Genomic DNA, 18,158 nt, shown 5'->3' with positions numbered 1-18,158 from the left:
GGAGAGAGAGAGGTGCACTGCACTCATGCCACAGATAGAGCTGGCAAAATTTGACACGATCCGATTACCCGATACGAACACGACATCAATAAATGGGTATGGGTCGTCGAATTTAACACGATTATTAAATGGGTCGGGTCCGGGTCAACACGATTTTTTTCTGTGTCGGGTTAGGGTTAAAATTCTTGACCCATTTACCCGATCAATGACCCGATTATATTTTCTATTTTAAAATAATTTACAGATTCTTGTCATCAAAACTCAAATATTATGATGATTTTTTTTATTCTTTAAAATGATGAATATAGACACAATATTTTATTTATAAAATTTTAAAGACATTTAGAGCTTTAATAGTGTAAATGTATAAATTATTGGTAGACATTTTATAATATTGATATATAATATTATTTACATATAGATAATTAAAACCTCAATAGTGTGTGTAATATTTTAGTAGATATGTATATTTTATAATATTGATAAATTATGTATGTATGTATAGATGTATGTATGTATGTGCATACATATGTATGACAAAGTGTAAATATTTGATGTAACTTTTGTTTAATATATAGATATTAAGCGGGTTATTGGGTAACCCGATTATTTTTTCTTGTCGGGTTTGGGTCTCAATATTTTGACACAATTATTAAATGGGTCGGGTTTGGGTCGACCTAAATTTGACACGACACGAACACGACCCGATGACCCGTTTTGCCAGCTCTAACCACAGATTTCTTGAACAATGAACTTCCAATGGGCTGAAGTTACTTAAATATAGTGGTTGAGCGCAGTGCACCCTCATGTGTTAGGACAAAATTGTCCATCCCATTATAAGCTAAAATAACACAATTAAGGATTATACTTGTCCATAATATACTACTATATAGGGTATGTCAAAATCAAACTCATTAACACAATATTTGATCACTTAATAAATGAGTCTGTCAAAATTACTCTATGATATTTAACAATAATCACGTATTAATTCGGTAAAATATAGAAAACAATTAGAATAATTTATGTCAGTCCACATAATCCGAGAAATAAATCTAACGGGTCCGTCTCACGTTGGTTCTCAGACGTGCGGAGATTGAGAAACTGAAACAATTGGTGATCACTGCTACTCAAAATCAGAGCGAGCCGGCGGCAGCACGCATAGCTACGTATGTGGTAACGTGCGCTTTCATGTGGGTTCCTTGGATGAAGATACAAGAGGCCGAGGAAGGTACTACTGGTGGCCAATTGGACGATGACACGCTTTACCACTTCATGGCACCATCAGACTGCAGAGGACGATTTGAGCTTCCATTTCCACTAACATATTTTGGCAACTGCCTAGCACGATTATCTGCGTCGGCTAAGCGAAGTGAGCTAATAGGGAGTAATGGGATTGTTGTTGCAGCCAAAGCCATTGGACGAGCTATTTGTAAACTGGAGAACGGTCCGCTAACAGGGGCTGAAAATTCGTTGTCCCATTTTATAGAAAAACTTAAAATGCCGAGTCTGTTAGTTACGGTTGCTGGCTCGCCAAAATTTCGCGTGTATGATACAGATTTCGGGTGGGGCAAACCGAAGAAAAGTGAGGTGGGTCACATTGGGCATGGATCTTTTTCTCTTAACGAATGCAGAGATGAAGAAGGTCAAGGTGGGGTTGAAATTGGCTTCGTAATTGGTCGACACCAGTTGGACTTCTTCAATGCCATTATTGAGCAAGGGCTGAATATTCAATTAGCCGTTAGCAGTACTGCGCTGATGACCGGATTCCGATCCGATCCGACTCTCTTAGACTACCGCAAATCGGAATTAAATTGTAAGATTGCATTTTTAATTATCCAGTCTGTTAAGTAGTCGATGATTATATTTATGTTGTGTTTACTTCTCGGATTAGGGAATCAGAATCATTGACAATGTTTACTTCACAAAATAGAGTGGGAAATCGAAAGTGAGACCTATCACAATTTGAGAATGAGAAATGAAAGACTCATTCAAACAGAGGTGGGAATGAGTCTCCCATTTCTTGGAATGTTTATTTTACCTTCCAAAAAATAAAAAATGCTCATATTGTCCTCATTTATAATTAATTAATAAATTAATATATCATTAATAATTATTATTAAATAATTCTAATTTTTGATAAATAATCTCAATAATTAATATACTTTTATTATAATTAATTATTTAATATACTATTATAATAATTACTAATATAATAATTACTATTAATTAATATATTAGTATATTATTAACAATAATATATTAATAATTATAATTAATTAATTTACAATTTTAATAATTATTAATATAATTATTACTAATAATTAATATATTAATAATTACTATATTACTAATAATTAATATATTAATTTTAGTTTTTGAATAAATAATCACTATAATTAAAATATAAAATAATAATTATGCTAATAAGTCATTAAGTATTTTTTAATAATTTATTATAATCTAATTCATTTTTATTCCGATTTCAAGATAAAATAAACACATCAATAGAATTTCAACCCATTCCGATTCCGATTCCTGTAGGTCAAATAAACAACTTATTCTTATTTTCATTTCCTATTTTCGTTCCAGCTCATTCCGATTACTGACGAGTAAACGCAGCATTAAAGTTCTAAGTTGTAACATTTACTACTTACTCGCGTTAATTTTGTGATAATTTCCTTCAAAAATATATAATAACTTGCATAATTGCTAGCAATAATAGGCCCCCTACATAATACAAATCAAATATAGATTAGTTACAAGCTTGATTAACCAGCTACTTGTTGCTAGAAAATAAATGCAGACTACAATATTGTTTCAGTTTAAGCATAAGGCAACCTACTTTCGATTGACAGGAACCCATTAATTAATTGTCTATCTTTAATTGTTCTCACTTGTCATCTAGCTGTAAATTTATGTACGTACTTTATTTCATAAAAACAAAACCCCCTCGCCCCAAACCACCGACGCTTGAAACAATAATTGATTCAATTGTATATAAATAGAAGAGAAAATTCCAGCTCGTCAATTTCATTTTTAAGGCAAAAAGACTTCATTCTTTTGGAACAGATGAAAAAAATAAATAAATAAATTCTCTTGCGAGAGTGACTTGACAAGCTTCCCATTCGTCGAAGCAACTACTGTAGGGAAAATGAAAACAATGGCATGCACGTTTTTTGCAATAAAATTCCATGCATATATATATAGGAAACAAAGATTATAGGAGAACGTTTTATGGAGCAATACAGTGATAACTGTTTAATATTATTGTGGATCTTTACTCATTAGAATAAATTTTTGGATCAAATAATTTTATAAAGTATGTTGTAAGATTGCAAAATATTTGAGACTTTTGTTTTTATTGTAGACTTTTTTTTTTTCCTTGTTCCTAGTATTTGAAAGTAAATCAAGAATTGTTAGAGTGCAATTTATGCACTAGTTTTGCATTGTTTACTTCCCTTAATATCTATGTTTTGCACTTAATAATAATGATTTACTTGTGTTTTACTTTTGTAGGTGCAATTCTATTGATTGGTGATAAAATTGAGCTAAAAGATGATGTTTAAGGAGGATTGTTCTCTTGGAGAAATTATGAGCGTCAGAAGAACTTTGTTGATAAGGCGTGGGCGCGTGCTGTCAACTGCGGACCTGCAGTTTTTAGTTTAACGTGTTTTGTATTTTTGTAATTACGAATTTAATATTTCAGATATTAGTATTTTATTTTAAATAGAATTCTAAAAGAGAAGAGAGAGAGAGTATTTAAGGGAGGAATCTATTGTGAAAAAGGGGGAAATTTTGGATTGGAGGAAAAGAAATAAACCCTAGATCTTAATTTTTCTCTTCTCTCTATGAAGAACTAAACCTATTTTTCTGGTTGAAGGATAATGAAGCTTTGATTCATCACTACTGTGAGATCTTTCTTGTGCTTTAATTGTTTTATTGCTTTTTGGGTATTTGTTTATTCTCTGAATTATTTTCATGATTATGTTTGTTAATTAGGTAATTGGCCACTATTTAATTATCAACTTAATCTATTGTCAATTAAAGGATTCATCGTATGAAGAATTTAATGTTTGTGACAAATAACATAGCAGAGAGTTGTGTTGTGAGAATAAACAATCTAATTTAAATGAATCATCATATGTGTTGATTAGGATTTGGGTCTCTCTGGTTTTTCAGGCTGTCAATTGATTAAATCCTATGATCGTATCTAGGGTTGTCCATTGATTAGGGAAATAACCAACGGTCGTACCTTGGTTATCAACTAGTTAAGGAGAGATTGGCTATTAGAGGGTCTCGATAGCTATAACCGGTCTATTCATAAGTAATAATAATCTATATTTGAATCAATGATCAGTAGTCGAATCAAGTTGAGTTAATTCCTTCAACCAGAGCTTTCTCCAATTTGAATTACAACTTTAATTTGCATTCTTGTTATTTCAATTTGATTTTTATTATTGTCAACAATTCTCCCATTTTACGTTTTACGTTTCAAAAGGATTTAAATAATTACCGATCTCTGTGGACACGACCCTGCTCAATCACTATACACAATTTATTTAGAGTAGGAATTTATTTTTGTTGGCTTTGACAACCATCAAGAATACTAAACGTTCGGATTGTGTTATCATAGAATTTAATCAAGAGATTTGAATTACCAACTACTCATTTTATCTTGATCAATTTTTAGTTTGCTTGAATCCTTGCTAGGAAAAAGGCTTTGATTTTCAAGAGTTTTTTAATCGTTTTGCAGTTTCTGGTGTAACGGGTTACTGATAGAATTCCAAGTCTCATCTCAAGTCTCAAGTCTCAACTCTCAAAATCGTTTCTTGAAGGAGAACCAAAATTTACTTTTCCAAGGATGGTGATGCAGTGGTTCTCGGTTCTCTAGAAAATATTCAACAGAGATTAAAAGGCACCTAGTGTAGAATAGTGAAGGAGGAGGCCAACAATTCCCATTTTCATTTCCTATTTCTGTTTCTCATTTTTCTTAAAATTGATACAGGAAAAAAAAATTCTACAAAAGAAAGTAATCATTTTCTTTTTCGAGAAAATAAAGCATCTATTTGTTAAAGAGTTATTGAGCACGGCTTTAATGAGGAAATTGATGAAGTGGTTACAGCATCATCTTCGAGAGTTCACTTCCAACAAAAATAGGCTCCACCTTATCAGCCATCAACATTAGCAGTTTAGCACAATTATTATAATTTTCATATGCACACAACGCTCATTAAATATCTTAATTCTCCTAAAACAAAACGCAACCCAAATCAATTTCCACGGGAACAGAGGCCGTAAGCAAGTCTCCAAATCTCGAAAATGGAAACGGAGTAATCATCTTAAAAATTTTCCCATTCAACGGTGAGCACATGCATGTCAGGATGAAACTGCATGCATACATCCTGTGAAAAGCGTATGGGGGACCTTGTTGATCAGATTTTAGCCAATAAAAACACAAACATCATTAAATGAAATCTTCATAAGTTGATAAATCTTACCTTCTGCGCCGTTCAAAATTAATTTCACCGCTTGGACAACCAACTTTCCAATGTGAACAATCATTGATCTCCTCGATAACTAAAACCGTAGATATATAGTTAAATAGTATCTTTTGTACTCGAACGGTAGATGAGGTATCTGATGGGTCCGTTTAATAATTAGTTGTGGAACTTTATTACTTCTCATCTAAATGGTAAATTTATAAGGTAATAAAATGACGTCTTTTTTATTTTTACCTTATTTTATCGTCCTTTTGCGTTTTGTCCATATATCATTTTTCGAAAATAATAATTTTTACTTGCTATTTCTTTCCACAATAATTGTAAATTAGAAGTCACGGCACTACATCACCAAGAAGGGCCTGAGGTACAGGGAAAATTTGTGTCCCAAAGGACCATGACCGTATTTACTACTACCACCAATCAGCTCTTCAAAATCTCGTTGGCATTCAAAAACCATACCAACCCTTCTTTATTATTCTGCCAAAGGTCCCCCTCTCTCTTGGATATTTCAAGTCTTAATGCATCAGCTCGACAGAATCACTCGTTTTGCTTTTTATCTTTATCTCCGTCGGTCTCTCTTTGCTCTTCTGGAAAAATGGGTGAAAATCCAGTAGTGAAATGGGTTTTTTTCGTTCTAGCAAACTGCCTAGCCTTCAGCATTGGCTTCTCTGCCGATGTTGAATCAACGAAGAAGACTTATATTGTCCAAATGGACAAGTCTGCCATGCCGGAATCCTTTTCGGATCACGCTGAATGGTTCTCATCGACTGTGAAATCGGTAGCTTATAAAAATGATGAAGACAGGATAATTTACAGTTATCAGACTGCTTTCCATGGAGTAGCAGCACGGTTGAGTGAAGAAGAAGCTGAGAGGCTAGAACAAGAAGATGGTGTAATGGCCATATTTCCTGAGACCAAGTACGAGCTCCACACGACAAGGAGTCCCCTGTTTCTTGGGCTGGAACCTGCAGACAGCACAAGTATTTGGTCTCAGAAAGTAGCTGATTATGACGTTATTGTTGGAGTGCTTGACACTGGGATATGGCCTGAAAGTGCAAGCTTTAACGATACGGGCATGACGCCGGTGCCTGCTCATTGGAAAGGCGCTTGTGAAACGGGCCGTGGCTTCCAGAAGCATCATTGTAACAGAAAGATTGTGGGTGCAAGAGTGTTCTACCGTGGATACGAAGCTGCTACTGGAAAGATTAACGAGCAAAACGAGTATAAATCACCAAGAGATCAAGACGGGCATGGGACTCACACAGCAGCCACTGTTGCTGGCTCTCCTGTACATGGCGCAAATCTTCTTGGTTACGCTTATGGAACGGCTAGGGGAATGTCCACCGGAGCGAGAATTGCGGCCTACAAGGTTTGCTGGTCCGGAGGTTGCTTCAGCTCAGATATTTTGTCGGCGGTTGATAGAGCAGTTGCTGATGGAGTGAATGTTTTGTCAATTTCGTTGGGTGGTGGAGTGTCATCTTATCATCGTGACAGTTTGTCGATAGCTACGTTTGGAGCAATGGAAATGGGTGTTTTTGTGTCATGTTCTGCAGGAAATGGAGGTCCAGATCCTGTTAGCCTCACAAATGTATCGCCATGGATTACAACAGTTGGTGCTAGCACATTGGATAGAGATTTTCCTGCTACTGTTAAGCTTGGAACTGGCAGGACTATAACTGGAGTTTCACTGTATAAAGGCAGGAGGGCTTTGTTGCCAAATAAGCAATATCCTGTGGTTTATATGGGAAGCAACTCAAGCAACTCAAGCTCTTTGTGCTTGGAGGGAACTTTGAATCCGACCACGGTTGCCGGAAAAATTGTGATTTGTGACCGCGGTATTAGTCCTCGAGTGCAAAAGGGTCAAGTTGTGAAAGATGCCGGAGGAATTGGCGTGATTCTTGCAAATACAGCAGCAAACGGAGAGGAGCTAGTTGCAGATTGTCACTTACTGCCAGCAGTTGCTGTGGGAGAAATTGAAGGGAAAGAGATTAAGCAATACGCATTGACAAGTCCAAAAGCAACGGCATCTCTAGCATTGCTAGGCACCAGAGTGGGCATTAAGCCGTCCCCAGTAGTGGCAGCATTTTCCTCCAGAGGGCCAAATTTCCTTACACTTGAAATTCTGAAACCTGATATTGTGGCACCCGGAGTGAACATTCTTGCTGCTTGGAGTGGTGAGACAGGGCCATCAAGCTTGCCGGCGGATCACCGGAGAGTGAAGTTTAACATATTGTCTGGAACTTCAATGTCTTGCCCTCATGTGAGTGGAATTGCAGCTCTGCTCAAGGCAAGGCATCCGGAATGGAGTCCAGCGGCAATCAAATCTGCCCTCATGACAACAGCTTATGTTCATGATAACACACACAATCCTCTTAAAGATGCCTCATCATATGAACCTTCAAGTCCGTATGACCACGGTGCAGGACACATAAATCCAGTGAAAGCACTGGACCCAGGTTTGATTTATGACATTAATGCACAGGATTACTTCGATTTCCTCTGCTCACAGAAGCTAACTCCGATGGAGCTACAAGTTTTCCGAAAGTATGCAAATAGAACTTGCCGACACTCTATTGCCAAGCCAGGGGATTTGAATTATCCAGCAATCTCAGTTGTGTTCCCAGAGACAGCAAACGTTTCTGCATTGACTCTCCGCAGAACTGTCACCAATGTTGGGCCTCCTGTTTCAAATTACCACGTTGTTGTTTCACCATTCAAAGGTGTAGCCATTAAAGTGGAGCCCCAAAAATTACATTTCACTAAGAAATACCAGAAACTTTCTTACAAGATTACTTTCACAACAAAATCTCCAGAAACGATTCCAGAATTTGGAGGTTTGATTTGGAAAGATGGAGTACACAAAGTTAGAAGCCCAATTGTTATAACCAGGCTGTCATCAATATAATTCTGCTGGTTGATTTTTTACTTCACCATAAGTATTTTTATTTGATTCTGTTAGAATCAAAGTGTGTGTTGTTTAAGAGCCAGAAGGCTCATAAGGTTTAGTGTTTGCAATGGATTATCGTTTTGTTTCCCTTCAATAATTACCCGGCACCATTCTGATAAGATTCGTAATTTCAGTAACTACGTCAAATATTTCGAAAATTTTAACTCGTATGCCAAAACGTTCATGGCACCAATGCACAAGTCTGAGCATAAGTTCAATTTCATAGACCAATAGTAAGTTATCAAATCATCACATTGAGGTAGCCAAAGCAAAATTAGGCTACACATAAGTTAACAACATCCCACATAGCTAGGATAGATTGGCAATTCAATTTCCATCAGTATCTGTCCCTATTGATGTATTTCCTCCTGTCCTAATCAGCGTAGAATAGACTATCAAACAAGGCAACATAATAAAAAATATGCATGGCATTATACATTTCCATTATTGGAAGTGATAAAGACTAAACTAATTCAACAGATGCAAAACATTAAACATGCATGCGTTGAGCAGGGCATTTTCACAACTATGTGGAGAACAATTCTTGAATTGCCCCTCTTATAGTGCCAAGGGGTAAATTCTTTGTTAGGAAATTAATGGGTGAAGAAGGGCCGCAGCTAAAATAAAATTGGAAGAAAATAAAGAATAAAGAATAAACACAAAAGAGGACATCAGGAAATTACGTGGTTCAGCTTTTAGCCTACGTCTACGGACGAAGACAAAAGGAAAATATTTCACTAGTAAAATGAGGATTACAAGTATTGTAATATTTTGGCTCACTACCCAGAACCCCAATACACCCAATCTCTCAAATCACTAAAACAAGAGTTTAAAACTCTAACACTCTCAACTCTCAATTCTTTTCACAAATGAATTAGAGAGCTCTAAGATTTTGGATGAATGAAACGAAATGAGGAGCTCCCTTTTATAACTAAATATTGACTATTAAAATAATAATTCTTTTTCTTCCATTTTGGAGTGCCAACCACCATTTATAGATTCTTCTTTCTTCCTTGTCAAAGTTTCCCTTTTCTTTTTTTTATTTCCTTGGGCGACACTTCCTTGGACTTCAATTTGGGTGCCCAATTTGAAAAATGTTCATGGTTTGGCACCACCCAACCATGACTTTGACATTCTCCCACTTGGAGGTTTGATTGAGAATCAATCAATCTCCACACCATCCTTTCTGCTTCGCCATAATCATATTGCTTACGTTTCTACTAGGCTATAAGAGGATCTACTCCAGACAAACTTGTCAGCATTGATTGGCTTGGTCAAAACATCTGTTAGGTTCTCTTTGGTATGGATTTTCTGCAAATCAACATTTTCATCTTCCACTACTTCTCAAACGAAGTGATACAGAACTCCTGTGTGCTTTGTCCTAGAATGAAAAGTTAGATTCCTTTCAATGTGCAAAGCACTCTGACTGTCACAAAACACAGAAATTTTCTTTTGTTTGTGCCCAAACTCCTTCAATAACTTTTGTATTCAAATAACTTCCTTGCAAGCTTGTGTAGCTGCCATGTATTCTGCTTCTGTTGTAGATAATGCCACAACGGTTTGCAGTTTTGAAACCCAGCTTACAACTGCTCCCGCAAGTGTAAACACATAGCTAGTACTAGATTTTCTTTTATCAACATCCCTGCAAAATCTGAATCCACATAGCCCCTAACAGTAAACTCTTATCCTCCATAACATAATGCGATATATGAGGTTCCTCTGATATACCTCAGAATCCTATTCACAGCTATCCAATGCTCTCCACCAGGATTCGCCATATATCGACTGACTGCTCTCACTGCTTGTGCAATGTCTGGTCTAGTATATATCATAGCAAACATCAAACTTTTCACTGCTGATGCATACGGTACTCGAGACATCTCATTCCTCTTTACTTCATTGCTAGGACACATACTTGAGGATAATTTGAAATTACATTAAGTGGGGTAAAAATTGGCTTATAATCGTGCATGTTGAAGTGTCGTAAGATTTTCTTCAAGTAGTTCTTCTGAGAAAGCCAAATCTTTTTGTTATTTCTATCTTAGTGAATTTGCATCCCTAGAATCTTGTTTGTTGGTCCCAAGTCCTTCATTTCAAACTCCCTCACCAACTGTGCCTTCAATTCTTGGATTCGATCTGTGTTGGGGCCTGCTACCAATATGTCATCCACATACAACAGCAAAATAATGAAATCATTATCTTCAAACCTTTTGTAATATGCACAATGATCTGAACTAAGTCTGTTGTATCCAAGACTCATAATGAAGGAATCAAATCTCTTATACCAACACCTCGACGCCTGTTTGAGACTGTATATAGATTTGTTCAACCTGCAAACCAAGTTTTCCTTTCCTGTTTCTGCAAAACCTTCTAGTTGGAGCATATATATTTCTTCTTCAAATTCTCCATGAAGAAATGCAGTTTTCACATTTAACTGTTCAAGATGTAAGTCAAATGTAGCAGACATCGCCAAGACTACTCTGACTGTTGTAAGTTGAACCACCAGAGAAAATATCTCTTTAAAGTCAATACCTTCTTTCTGAGCATATCCTTTCATCACCAATCTTGCATGATACTGCTCCACTTGGTTATCACTATCACGTTTGATCTCGTAGACCCATTTGCTTCCAATAGCTTTTTTTCTATGTAGTAATGGTACAAGTTCCCATGTCTTATTCTTGTGTAGAACTTCAATTTCTTCCTGCATTGCTGTCATCCACAAAGCAACATCTGAGCTGTTGAAAGCTTCATGAAAGTTTATGGCTCTTCATCCTCTGTTAGAAGACAATATGCAACATTGATATATGTGACATATTCCGAGTGCCACGCTGGCAGTCGTCTTTCACGAGTTGATTGATGAACTTCTGGAGCCTCGAACTCGACTAGTTCTTGTTCCTCGTGCTCTGGTGTTGCTTCAGAAGAATCTAAATCTTCTGGATTATTTTCCACATATATCGGCACAGTCTCTGACTTTTCTTTTATAGTGCCATCATCTGCATCTTTCCTTTGCAGTTGATATTCTACAAAAATAACATCTCTGCTGATGACGATCTTGTAGGGAGTGGGGTCCCACAGATTATACCATTTTACTCTATTAGCATATCCCAAGAAGATACATCTTCTAGATTTTAGATCCAACTTTGCTCTTTTTTGAGCATTGTACATCACGTACACAAGACATTTAAATGCATGTAGGTAGGAGTAATCAGCTGGCTTTCCAGTCCACATCTTCATCTCTGTCTTCAGCCCAATTGTAGTGAATGGTAATCGATTTACTATATAATAGACAGTTTTGGCTGCTTCTGCTCAAAATGAATTGGGTAGACCAGCAGTCCTCAACATAGCTCTTATTCGTTCTGTAAGAGTCATGTTCATCCGCTCTGTCACTCTATTTTATTTAGGAGTGTATACCACCGCGAACTGCCTCTGAATACCTCTTGCTTACAGAAAGCAAAAAACTCGTTGTATACTCTCCACCATTATCTGTCCTTAAGCATTTGATCTTTTTACCATATTCAAGTTCCACCCGCACTTTGTATTCTTTAAACATTGGAAATACATCTGACTTTTTCTTAATTGGATACACCCAATATCTCCTGGAATAATCATCAATGGAAGTCACCATGTACTATGCACCTCCAATGGACATATCCGGCGATTCTCAAACATCAGAATGAATCAAGTCTAGAATGCATTTACTTTTAGCAACAGATCTACTGAATTTTAATCTAAGCTGCTTACTTGTAACACAATGCTCGCAAAATGGTAAACTTACCAATTTGAGCCCCGGAAACAATTTTCGCTCAAAGAGAATCTTCAAACCTTGCTCTGACATTTGACCGAGTTTGAGGTGCCACATCATCATTAATTCTTCTCCATTTAATGCGACACACGCATCAGCCTCCTGTAGTGTTTCTCCTTTAAGCATGAATATATTAGCACTGATCCTTTCTACCTTCATCAATACAACCGCGGCTTTAACAATCTTTATGATCCTATTTTCAATATGAGTTTTGCACCCATGGCTGTCTATTTGTCCCAAAGAGAATAAATTTTTCTTCAGACTTTTGACATGTCGCACTTCCCCAATTATGCGAATTGTACCATCAAACATTTTGATTTTGATAGTACCAATACCAGCGATCTCCAATGCATGATCATCTCTCATATATATCATCCTCTTGAGATAGATTCATATGTGTGGAACCATTCTCTTTGAGAGGTCATGTGTCAGGTAACTCCTAAATCTATGAGCCAAACGTCAGATAGTCGTTTTCTGCATTTTGAAATAGTTGTTGCATTGCTGTAGAGAATTTCACCATCATCTGAGGTACTTGCTACACACCTTTGAGCATTTGATGACTCAGGTTCTTTGCCTTTTTTTCTCTTCTAGTTACTCCAACACTCTTTCTTGACGTGCCCTTTCTTGCCACAGTCGTAGCATTTAACATTTTTCTTACTTCTAGATTTTGATCTACCATGATTGTGACTCCCATTGGGGCCACGTTCTATTGATCTCTCTCTCGTCATCGATAGCGCCTCCGCTTGCTGCGAACTTGCTTGTCTGTTTTTCTTATTTTTCCACATACTCTCGTCATTTAATACGGAGGCTGCAACATCGTCGAAAACCAGACTGTCCGCTAGATTGTTGTTTGTTAAGTTGATGATGAGTTGATCATACGAATCTGGTAGACTTTAAAGTAGAACCTCTGTACGTTCATTTTCCTCTATATTATGACCCAACGTGGTGAGTTGTGAAAATATAGTCACCAAGGTGTTGATGTGGTCGGTCACCATTGTAGATTCCGCCATTCGAAGAGTATAGAGATTCATTTTCAAGAAGATTTTGTTGTGTAGTGACTTGGCCTCGTACAATTTTGTGAGAGTATCTCATATTTCCTTCGCTGTATTTTTCTCTGTCACACTGGATAATACTCCATCCGCAAATGCCAAGTATAGATTAGAAATGGCATTTCCATTTATCTCGTTCCACTTGTCATCAGTTATCTCCATGGACCTTTCTCTAATTGCTGCCAAGCAATTATTTTTCCTCAATATAGTTTTCATTTTCATTTTTCACAATGAAAAATTATTCCCGTTGAACTTCTCAATTTCATACTTTACCACCATTTTGTTGATAAATACCGCACACAAGCTCGTGTACCACCTTGAATAGTTGTGAGTATGTGTGAATATGCACACCAGGAAAGTTCCCAGAAAAGACTAGAGGTGTCACAATGGTCCCACTTAAAACTCAGACTCATTAGGTTCTTATCGCCTTTGTGACAAAACTTTCCTAGACATGTATAAAACCACATAGTTGCTTTACTCACACCACTATTCCTTACTTTGCACCACAAAATTCTTGGATCGTTCCCACTGTTTCTCGTGAACAGTACCGTATATATGAATAGTATCGTATACGTGAATAGTATTTTATGTGTGAACAGTATCCCTTACGTGAACAGTACCCGACTCCAAAAAATTCAACAAATAGCCCTGATACCACTGTTAGAAAATTGATGGGTGAAGTAGGGCCGCGGCTAAAATAAAATTGGAAGAAAATAAAGAATAAACACAAAAGATGACACCAGGAAATTACGTGATTATGCTTTTAGCCTACGTCCACGGGCGAAGACAGAAAGAAAATATTTCACTAGTAAAATGAGGATTACAAGTATTGTAATATTTTAGCTCACTACCCAGAACTTCAATACACCCAATCTCTCAAATCACTAAAACAATAGTTTAAAACTCTAACACTCTCAACTCTCAATTCTTTTCACAAATGAATTAGAGAGCTCTAAGATTTTGGATGAATGAAACAAAATGAGGAGCTCCCTTTTATAGCCAAATATTGGCTATTAAAATAATAATTTTTTTTCTTCCATTTTGGTGTGCCAACCACCATTTGCATATTCTTCTTTCTTCTTTGTCAAAGTTTCCTTTTTTTTTTCTTTCCTTGGGCGACACCTCCTTGGACTTCAATTTGGGTGCCCAATTTGAAAAATGTTCATGGGCGGTGCCCAACCATGACTTTGACATTCTTTATCTTAAGGTTCGCATATCCAGTCAAATTTTGATGGAAAAAAGTTCAATCTGTCAAAAGTCTCGAATTCTAACTTAATACAAATATTAAATTTATCAAAATCGTGTCACGTATTTGACCTATATTTAAAAAAAAATTAACCATTTAAAATGTCTTTAATCTCTTATGTAATATGTTAGATTTTAATAATAAAATTAATTAATATCATACACATAATAATAGTAAAAAAAATCACATTAGTCCAAAAGTACCTTAATTGAATAAATATAACAATAATGTTACTATTTTATATTTATTTGTTTAAGATTTACACCTTTTAGCAATAAATCATTGTTCAAATAGATTTCTTTTTGTTAGACAAAAGATGCCTCAACACTGAAATCAGTATTTTATCATTTAAACTTTAAGGGGAAAAATTAAAAAGAGAGAGAGAGAGAGAGAGAGAGAGAGCTGGTTATGGTAATGATCAGAATAATTTGGATTTGATTGAATGAATAGCGACAATAGTAGAAAACGTAGTGGTAAACGGTTAGTGTGAGAATGGTCTACGCAACTTTACACACACACACACACACACACACATATATATAGTAGATTTATGGTTCGAGATTTTAAAGTGCGAGAAAATTCTGAGAAAACTTTAAAATTGTGTAGCTTTAAAGGCTTACAACTTGAAGCGCTTAAATCGCATGGTTTATATGTTTTCTCAGACGTTCTCGTACTTTAAAATTCCAAATTGAAACATTTCTATTTGGTTAGGGATAGGCACTATTTGGTTTGGTTCAATTAAGGCTTAAAACCGAATCAAACTTAAACCAATTGATTTATAATTTTGTGAACCAAATACAAACCAAACACTAGAATTCAATCGAACTAAACCAAAATAATTTGATTTGGTTCGATTCGATTCGGTTATGTGGTTTGGTTTGATTTGGTTTGATTTGGTTCGAGTAATTTCACCCTGTATATTTTACAAAAAATGATATAATAGCAATATATTATTACTACAATAATAATCTTGAGTTCATAATCCACAAACAATAAAAAAATAAAATAATATCCAACAATAATCTAGAAATCCACTACAAATTACAAAATAAACTTCACTACAAAGTTTCATCACTATTGACCGCTTTCTCAATCACCACTTCTGAATCCTTTAACTTTCATATCCACATTAACTTTATTATCTCTCAAACTGACCTACTAGCCAAAAACTAACAATTAAAAAAAAATGTATAATATCACATTGGTAATTACTTGATTAACTAAAAAAATAAAAGTACCAGCTTAATTGTCATAAATATTCTTTATGTTGAACCATGTGAACAAAAGCTACATAAATCAAAATTGTGCAACCTAATTAAAACAAACTTAAATTTAAATTTTATAAAACTTACCTTTTGAAAGTTTATCCATAAACTCATTTTCTTGAACTAATTGATTAAGACTTCTTGTCATCTCAAAAAAAAGAGAAGATTGTAACTAATTTTGTGCTAATATCAATGTTTCAACTATGTTAAGAGTCAAAGAGCTTCTATGTTGATCTGGTTTAGGCTAAAGCTTTTAATTTTCAAATTTTTATTTTTGTAAATTCTATTTTTAACTTTTTCTTTGTATTGTTTGGTTCAAGAATCAATTGGTCCAGAGATTTTTGAACCATTTGATTTTTGCTACCCGAATTGAGTTGAACCAAACTGCCATAATATACCTGAATTCTATTCGGTTAAGTTCAAACTGAACCAAATACCCACCCTTAACAACGTCGCTTTGCTTCCCACAAAGGTAAAGGATCTAATAAATGTATTTGATTGTTGTAATTAAAGATAGAAAAATTCGAATCCAGATCTGAATGTGGGTACATTTGGATTTGGATCCGCATTAATATTTTGGGATCTTGATCCACACTCAGATCCACAAAAAAATATATGGATTTAGATATCGGTAATACTCATGTGGATTGAGGACATATTTTCTAAATATCCAGATCCGCACAATGCTAAATTCAAAATTTTAAATATAATTTAAAATTCAACAAATTTACCTAATAAAATCAAATAAAATCCAATCATAATTCAACAATCAACAATTTAATACCTAGAATAACATACAACATGATCAATCCATAAATAAAAATACCAATTCGCCAAAAATAGTACATGATTTATTTATTAAGCATACTTCATTAACATTATTGTTTAGTGAGACAGGAAGGAAAACGTTACATGAATTTCTTAAACTTTACTAATATATATAGGGAAATAATACATTATGATAAGCGATTGTGAAAAAATCTTGGTCCGATTCGTATCCACAAAGATCTTTACAAATATTTAAAATATTTAAATCCAAAAAATATAAATCTGTACTTCAAAATCCATATAGATTTGAATTTAGGTCTAGAAGCAAATGCATCTGAAAAATCTAATATTTGGATCCATATTTTTTTAATTAAATTATTTATTAAATTAAAATTAAATCCAAAAATATGTAAGTTAAATGAAAAAATGATTAATTAAAAAATTATATAAATTAAATGAAAAAACATAATATAATTAATTGATGTACTATTAATCGATCAATGAAAAAACAGAATATATTAGTAAAGTTTAAGAAATTAACGTAACGATTTCCTTCCTGTCTCACTAAACAGTAATGTTAATGGAGAATGCTTTAATAAATAGATAATGGGGAACGCCTAAGTTACAATCAATGTACCTTACGTTCTTTGTCTTTTTCTTTTTGGCAAATATCATATGAGCCCTCCTAATTCTTTTTATTTTCAATTTTTACAGCTGTGGATGTATTTGTCTTCTTCCATCCCTCCTATCGATTTTTTTATTTTCTCTAAAGTTTTATTTATTTCTTTAAACATTATTAAATGATTATCAAATTCATACAAATCTATAAATTCAGAATAAACTTCTGGTCCTAAATTTATTAATCCTAGTCTTGAATTGTAGGTTTATTGCATGTAATTTAATTATATAATTAAATTAAAGAGAAATTATATAAAAAATATAAAAAATATACATGACAGACTTCAAAATTAACATGCAATAGCTTTCAGAATTACCGTTAAAATCATTCCTAAGAATTAATTCTGATTATTCTTCCATCCCTCCTATCGATTTTTTTATTTTCTCTAAAGTTTTATTTATTTCTTTAAACATTATTAAATGATTATCAAATTCATACAAATCTATAAATTCAGAATAAACTTCTGGTCCTAAATTTATTAATCCTAGTCTTGAATTGTAGGTTTATTGCATGTAATTTAATTATATAATTAAATTAAAGAGAAATTATATAAAAAATATACATGACAGACTTCAAAATTAACATGCAATAGCTTTCAGAATTACCGTTAAAATCATTCCTAAGAATTAATTCTGATTAAAGGGCATTATCAACATATACTCTGATTAATTCTGATTAATAGATACCATTTGATATTTTAATTTACCATTTTAATTCAATTAATGTAGTTTCCATAAAATTCAAGGGTGCCAATAGATATTTCACTTCTTGAATGTATGTTGCGTTACACGTAACCTAGGTTTGGCCATTTGATAATCGTATGTTATTATTTAAAAAAATAAAAAGAACATTGAAAAGAATGAAAAATAGATGTATAATTGATAAAAAAAGGCAAATA

At 34.4% G+C, this 18,158-nt stretch overlaps 2 protein-coding genes across 2 annotated transcripts; both read left to right on the top strand.

Moving 5' to 3' along the window:
* The first annotated feature begins 979 nt into the window (after positions 1-979).
* LOC127899671 (coumaroyl-CoA:anthocyanidin 3-O-glucoside-6''-O-coumaroyltransferase 1-like) lies at positions 980-4,246 on the top strand. The gene is made up of 2 exons (XM_052433200.1): positions 980-1,816; positions 3,520-4,246. The coding sequence occupies exons 1-2, from the start codon at positions 1,192-1,194 to the stop codon at positions 3,567-3,569; spliced, it is 675 nt and encodes a 224-aa protein (XP_052289160.1). The 5' UTR covers positions 980-1,191; the 3' UTR covers positions 3,570-4,246.
* Positions 4,247-5,909: 1,663 nt separating this feature from the next.
* On the top strand, positions 5,910-8,570 carry LOC102630100 (subtilisin-like protease SBT1.3). The gene has a single exon (XM_006490213.4). The coding sequence runs from the start codon at positions 6,100-6,102 to the stop codon at positions 8,407-8,409; it is 2,310 nt and encodes a 769-aa protein (XP_006490276.2). The 5' UTR covers positions 5,910-6,099; the 3' UTR covers positions 8,410-8,570.
* Positions 8,571-18,158: the final 9,588 nt, after the last annotated feature.

This window comes from Citrus sinensis, chromosome 9 (genome assembly GCF_022201045.2).
Source record: "Citrus sinensis cultivar Valencia sweet orange chromosome 9, DVS_A1.0, whole genome shotgun sequence".
Classification (NCBI taxonomy): Eukaryota; Viridiplantae; Streptophyta; class Magnoliopsida; order Sapindales; family Rutaceae; genus Citrus; species Citrus sinensis.
This window is presented reverse-complemented; position numbering and strand designations above follow the sequence as displayed.

Bases quoted from the DNA above. Each gene is read 5' to 3' on its own strand.
- LOC127899671 (XM_052433200.1), top strand. From the start codon at position 1,192: ATGTGGGTTCCTTGGATGAAGATACAAGAGGCCGAGGAAGGTACTACT. The intron at 1,817-3,519 runs GTAAGATTGCAT...TTACTTTTGTAG, and splicing joins CCGCAAATCGGAATTAAATT to GTGCAATTCTATTGATTGGT.
- LOC102630100 (XM_006490213.4), top strand. From the start codon at position 6,100: ATGGGTGAAAATCCAGTAGTGAAATGGGTTTTTTTCGTTCTAGCAAAC.